This window comes from Carya illinoinensis, chromosome 2 (genome assembly GCF_018687715.1).
Source record: "Carya illinoinensis cultivar Pawnee chromosome 2, C.illinoinensisPawnee_v1, whole genome shotgun sequence".
In the NCBI taxonomy this organism is placed as follows: Eukaryota; Viridiplantae; Streptophyta; class Magnoliopsida; order Fagales; family Juglandaceae; genus Carya; species Carya illinoinensis.
Window position 1 is genome coordinate 4,940,210 of NC_056753.1, and position 7,070 is coordinate 4,947,279.

The following is a 7,070-nucleotide window of genomic DNA, read 5'->3' on the forward strand; positions in this document are numbered from 1 at the left end:
CTTGTTTCTAACTTGTAGTCAACCTCATGGTTTCTGACTTGTAGCCGCTGAATAAAAGCAATAATAGATGATGAGTAGGGAGTCTCGAGACTTACCAAATCGTAGATAGTATTGGAGTCTGATTTATTAGTCAAATTATTATTTTCTTGCTGCAACATGGCACCAATGACAGCTGCAGAAAGGACAGCAGATTGAGGTGTAGAATACCTCATGGATGGATCTAGTGGAATGTTAGAAAAATGAGCCATTGAGAAAAGAATTGAAAGTTTAAAGCGATAATATTGAAGGAGTGCAGATAAGTTATAGAGATGAGAATAAGATTTGATACGAATTGGATGGACTTTAAGACCGATTTTTAGATATAACATAAAGAACAAGACAAGCTATCATCTTTTCAAATCTTATTTAGTCAAATACATGATATGCTGGACACATATTGTCAAAAGCTTTCTTACTAAGCCAGCGAGATTAATAGCAGGTTGTCCCTATTTATCTCGTAAATGATGAACCTCTGCTGATATCTGCCGATGTTGACCTTGTATTTGAATTCTTTCTCGTTCCAGCTCCTCTATTTGTGGTTGCAGATCTTGAGCATACCAATCTGTAAATTTTTTCAACTCTTTGTTTTCTTACTTTAGCCTTTTATTTTCTCTATCCCTATTAGCTAGCTTCTGTCGTAACTCAGATATTTGGATGTTAAAATGATCAACCTCACTCACCCTTGCCATTAACCTCCGAAACATGGTTGTAACAGAGGTAGCATATTGAGCACTGAGCATTCTTGATTCTGTAACAATCTCTGAATCAACCTTACCAGAAAAATAGATCTCTGCTCCAATCATGATATTGACGATCTCAGGAGAGAAAATTGATGGTTAGGGCATAAAGAGTTCTTGATTCAAGTATGGAATATTAATAGAAGAGAGTTGCTCGGCCATACTATCGTTATGGAAAAATAGAACCTAGATCAAGGAGCAATGTGATTTCTTTTTGGTATCCGATAGATGAAAATGATCATTTTTTTTGTAGAAACCCGGAGCCCTCAATTCCATTTGTCAATAACATTAGGCGATTTTTTAAATCTCCAGCCACACTAAATTCATAGAGTTAGGCCTCAAGGCTTTGCAACACTTGTTGGGTCACGGGCAATTCTAATTTTTCAACTATCTACAAATGTTTTTTACTAACACACCGTTTTTTTCTTCACTTCATTCACTTACTGCAGATCTTTTTTAATGATGCCAAAATGGAAAAAAGTTTTAAACTAAAACATTAATATTGTCTGAATTGCTAAACTTGTTATATATATTTGGAATTATATTTAAACTTTTGTTTGAAAAACTAACGCACATTCTCAGTGGGAGGTTAAGTATTAATACAGATTTTGGGTTCTACCAAGTATTTATCATCATAAAAAAGGAAGAGATTATTGGACCCAAAGTTTTAAATTTCGTTTAATTATATATCTGCACATTGATTTTGATGATAACAAATAAATTCAAAGAATAAAAGAGTTTCAAACTCAAGTTATCTATACAATGAAGTCAAGTATATTAAGAAACCAAGTATGAGCAAGAAAGGAACAAATTCACATTAAAACTTATAGAGTAATTTTATACATCTCATTAAAGCTTATAGAGTAATTTTGTACATCACTTGAAAAATTCGAAATTATGATTAATACTCAAAATTAATATTTTATTATAAAGCATCAAAATACATTTTCCACATGTGCATGAATATTTTGAAAATTAAATTTGAAAATTTTGAAAGATGATTGATTGTCATATTTCACATGTACATGACATAATTAAAAGCCTGAATTTTGAAAATATTAAAAATGATTGATTATCATCTTTCACATGTGCATGCTTTATTTAAATATTTTCAAAAGTGATTAATACTCTTTTTGACTTATGCAAAAGATAGATGAGTTTGTTTGAAAATTTTGAAAATAAATAATACTCCTTTTATCATATGTGAAAAGTAAAAAAATTAAGTTTGAAATTTTTGAAAAATGAATAATGTTGTTTTTGACAATTGATAAAAAAAGAAACTTTTATTTGAATTTTTTGAAAAGTGAATGATGTTGTCTTTGACAATTGAAAAAGAAGAAACTTTTATATGAATTTTTGAAAAAGTGAATGATGTTGTTGTCTTTGACAAATTGAAAAAGAAGAAATTTTTATTTGAATTTTTTGAAAAGAGAATGAAGATGTCTTTGATATGTGAATCTTTTTAAATTTGAATATGAAGTTTCATATGTCTATAAATAGATCATTTGAGAGCTTTAAATTTACAACACCAAGAACATACACATATCATTGCAAGTTTTGCAATATTCATTTAAAACTTTCAATCTCTATTATCTAAACATTGAAAATTAATCCTTGTTCATTTTGAGATAGGTCATATAGTTTGCGTTGTTCATATAGTTTGCGTTGTATTATTCTTATTTCACTCATTGAAGAGTGTTATCTGATAACCTATCCACTATCAGCTCTTGTATCAGTAAAAGGGTATGTCTAACTCTTGTGCGTGTAAAAAGTGTTCTACACAGGGAATAGTTGAATCACCACATGTAAGGTGATTGCAAGTGTAGAGGGTGTTCTACACGTATATTTTGTTGTGGTGTTGTTCAAATGTGTAATGGGTTTATATCTCCACTTAAATAAGGTTGAATAGTAAATTTGAGGATTCTCAAGGGATAGCTTGAGGCGAGGATGTAGGCAATATGGCCGAACCTTGTTAACATACTGAATTTGCTTCTCTCTTATCTTTATTCTTAATATTTATTACATTTTCATATTTTGTTTATATTTTATATTATTTATTTGATTTATATTTGTTAATTCTTAAAGAATAAATCTATACAGCAGCATCACACTTTTTCACACTATTAAAAAATTGTAAATTTATTATTTTATTCTCTGTTATTTTATACTGATGTATTGAGTGTGAGACTGCTGTGTAGCAGTGCTTATTTTTAAATACAATCCAGTTAACCCTTTTCTTATGTAAGTTATCTGGGCAAAAATATCTTTTTCTCATTTTTGATTGTCAATTTTTTAGTTGTGATCCCCACCAGCTTTGTCTATCCTGATTAATATTTAATAGATTTTCTTGCTAATAAAATAATTATAATTGTGTTAGATTTTCTTCATGAAATACGGTTCCGGAACAGGACAACCACGCGCTCGAAAATTTAAGAGCCAACTCTCATTGGATATTTTGGATCCCAGGTATTGAGCATTCTTCCCGACATCTTACTTTTTTATTTATTGTTTTTTTTTTCTCAGTAATTAAATAAGTATTTTTATTGATGTTGTTAATTTTTTTTTTAAAATATTTAAAAATATTTTTAAAATACATAAAAAAATTAAAAAAACAAAAGATTTTACACTAGTCTTTGGTCCCGTGTCGGTGGCTGTACAGCCACTCCTTAACAAATTTGTGACATATCTGCAGAACACCTTCCTTTCCAAAAGTTCCAAAAGCGAGACTGAATCATCAATGGCACAGGAAGCAAAGAGGTATACTTACCGTCACAACCTCCAACCTCTTGGTATTTGCCATGTCTGTTATTATTGACAGGGATTTTCTTACTATTTCCTTCAGGTATGCTGTCGTTACAGGAGCAAATAAAGGTATTGGTTTTGAAATAGTTAGACAGTTGGCTTCAAAAGGGATCGTAGTGATGCTGACAGCAAGAGATGAGAAGAAAGGTCTTGAAGCTGTTGAGAAACTGAAAGACTATGGTCTCTCTGATCACGTGGTATTTCATCAGCTCGATGTTTCTGACCCTGCTAGCATTGCTTCTTTGGCAGATTTCATCAAAGCAAAGTTTGGGAAACTTGATATCTTGGTAAATATCATTCAAAGTTGATTTCCTTTCAGAGTTATATATTTTTCCAGATCTACTCTTCTTGAGAATCTCATGGAAATGCTAAAACTATGTGCAGGTGAACAATGCAGCGATAAACGGAGTGAAACTAGATGCTGATGTGGTAAGTTCTTTCCAGTGATTTGTGTCCTGCAGCATAGTAAAGGCAAGTTTTAAACTGAATGCACCTTGGAGGAAATGTCTTGTGCGGTTTTTTTAATTGCCATGGTTCAACTCCAATAATGGATAATCAGATTCTGCAAAACCACTAACATGGGAATTCTTCTTTATCTTTTACACCTAGCCAATGGCCATTGAGGAGGTGTAAACAGAATATCCCCTGTTGAAAGTTGGAACCAAACTTTTCCTTGTAAAAGCTTAAGCCTGATGCCTATTAGGGCCAGCAAGAAGTTTCTTTTTGCTTAAGCTACTTAGCCTTCTGAATTTGGGAGTTATTTCCCTTTTATCCAGTATAGAATATTTGAGTTAAGCTACGGTACTTGTATTCTCCTTTTTATATCAAAGTTTAGTAGATGGTTGCAACCTACCTGAGCATTGAAGCAGTGGCTGATAATTACCAAGTGGATTGACTTCTTGCTACTGCAGGCAGGAGCCGAAATTGATTTTGCTAATCTGCCCCAAACTTATGAGTTAGCAGAAGAATGCTTGCAAATAAACTACTATGGTACTAGAGGAATGGCTGAAACACTCATTCATCTCCTCCAATTGTCTGATTCACCAAGGATTGTTAACGTTTCATCCCACCTCGGGATTATAAAGGTATGACAATAACACATTCCCCTCATAGAAACAAATTGGCAGGACCTTGGTAAGAAACTTGGCTTAATTTGACACTAGCTCGGTACGCGTGAATTCAGGCCAGTTGGACTTTAATAGATGACTATGAAAAATTATTGGTAACTAAATGAATTCATTTTGGGCAAATGATGAAAAGTTACAGATTTTGCCACTTCCTCTCAAACATTTCCCAATGATTCTAAGGGGAAAAAAATCCTGTACACCAGAATCAGATCAGAAAATTATTTTCCCTATAAACGTGGGTGAATTCTGCTTGTCTGCTTTAGTTGATTTATCTTAGTTTTTCTTGTCCACATTTTCTTCCCTGTCTTCTTGTTTCAGAACATACGAAACGAAAGGGCTCAAGGAGTTTTAGGTGATGTTGAAAAACTTACGGAAGAGAAACTGGATGAGATACTGAAGGAGTTTTTAAAAGATTTTAAAGAAGGTTCAGTGGAAGCCAAAGGCTGGCCAACTTTTCTATCTGCCCATACAATCTCAAAAGTAGCAGTGAATGCCTACACCAGAATTTTGGCCAAGAAATACCCAAGTTTCTGCATCAACTGTGTATGCCCTGGTTATGTCAAAACTGATATAAATGGCAACACCGGCATCTTGCCTGTTGAAGAAGGTGCTGCAAGAGCTGTTAGATTAGCCCTGCTCCCACATGGTAGTCCTTCTGGCAAGTTTTTTGTTCGGCAAGATGCGTCTTCTTTCTGAATAATAAGTCAATCGATATATTCAGACGGACAATATTTGTCATATTTGCTTGTGTGCTGTTGTGTCTGTAGCACTCCTAAGATTTGGGAGAATATCTAATAATAAAAGAATAGTTAAAACACTTGCCTCTAATCATCGTTGATTGAGTATTCGCAAGATTCAATTGTTTCTAGATTGTGAACCCTCACAGATTTCTATATGGAGAGTATTGGGTAGAGGTTTTCAGCATATCTTTATTTATATTAATGAATATGACTGATGAATAATCATAGATATTTATATATAGATAAGTCAAGACCCTTATTCACTATTTTTTCAAGTGTTGCTTCCTTCCATCAAGTAATGTAAATGTTGATTTTTAAATGAGTAGTGTCTTTATTTTAATTACCATGAGTTTTTAATATGAATATAAAACTATTAAAAATATATATATAATATATTGGAAAGGGTGTGGCACGTAAGCCACCTTTAAGTCTCCCCTAAGGAGAAGTGTTCTTTCATTCTCCCACTTGGCTTACGTGGCAGTCAATTAAAATTATCTGGATAAGCAAAACCAAATATAGTCACAAATAAAACTACTCAAACCATAACCTTTAGAAGAAACATATAATACATGAAACATGGCGGTTAGGGTTGTGTAGAAAAGCCCAGACCTGATCAATTCCGACATGGGCCCACTCGACTAAAGTCGGGTTCATTGGGTCACAGGTTTAATACACCTTATATCGGTTGAAACCGATCACCCGAGGAAAATAACAAGCGCCCATTACTCTATTCTCCTCAAACCCTAACAAGGTATCGCATAAACTTTTGGGTCTTTCTGAGCGGCTTTTCATGCTGTGGGCATCGTGGATGCTCAATAGTTGGATGTTGATGCAAGACCCTCCTTTAAACACCCAACCTATGGCTTCCCCATGACCTCGATGCGTTATTGCTCTACACCATTGTTGTTCAATAACTTGCCACCGTTTCCAGTAGCCACTTGCAGGATGAACAATCCTCTGTTTTGCTGCTAGAAAATAGAACATAGCCAAAGGAAAACACTACCTCAGTCCATGGTAATCACAACTCTCTCCAAACACAAAGTCTTTGAACCTCTCCTTAGCACAGACATATCTGACAGTGATGAGCATCATTTTGAGTCCAACAAGTAGCGAATTTGAGCAGAACAGAGGGCAAGCGAGTGGTACTGGGAATAATACTCTTCATCAAGGGGTGCAAGAGAGTGGTACTGGTGTGAAGCTCTTATTTCCCATTGAGGATTTGAAATAGATCACAACGACAAGCAAATTTGAGTAGAAAAGAGGGCAAGGAGATCATTCTAATGGGTTTTCTTCCACTCCATGGGTGACTTTTTTTTTTTTAATTTTTTAATTTTTTTTTTGAGTTAATCAAAACTAATAGATCAGTACTACATGGGTTTCTTTCTTTTTCTCATGTTATTATTATTATTACTATTATTATTTTTTCATCAATTCCCCCATTTATTTTTTTTTCCAGACAATGATGGTTTTCGGAGTTTGGAATTGCTTCATTCACTCCTCTCTGATCCGTCTTCAATAAAGGGCATTTTTTTTCCTTTACTTACTTTGTGGCTAGTTTTTGACCCATCTTTGTGTTTTTCGAGATCACTATAATCTTTTTCTAGGTATGCTTTACTTTTTTCTAT

At 33.7% G+C, this 7,070-nt stretch overlaps 1 protein-coding gene across 1 annotated transcript; it reads left to right on the forward strand.

Annotated features, from left to right (window-relative positions):
• The first annotated feature begins 3,376 nt into the window (after nt 1–3,376).
• LOC122298417 ((+)-neomenthol dehydrogenase-like) lies at nt 3,377–5,626 on the forward strand. Its single transcript, XM_043108149.1, has 5 exons — nt 3,377–3,533; nt 3,619–3,865; nt 3,963–4,007; nt 4,490–4,663; nt 5,024–5,626. The coding sequence occupies exons 1-5, from the start codon at nt 3,514–3,516 to the stop codon at nt 5,399–5,401; spliced, it is 864 nt and encodes a 287-aa protein (XP_042964083.1). The 5' UTR covers nt 3,377–3,513; the 3' UTR covers nt 5,402–5,626.
• The last annotated feature ends 1,444 nt before the right edge of the window (nt 5,627–7,070 follow it).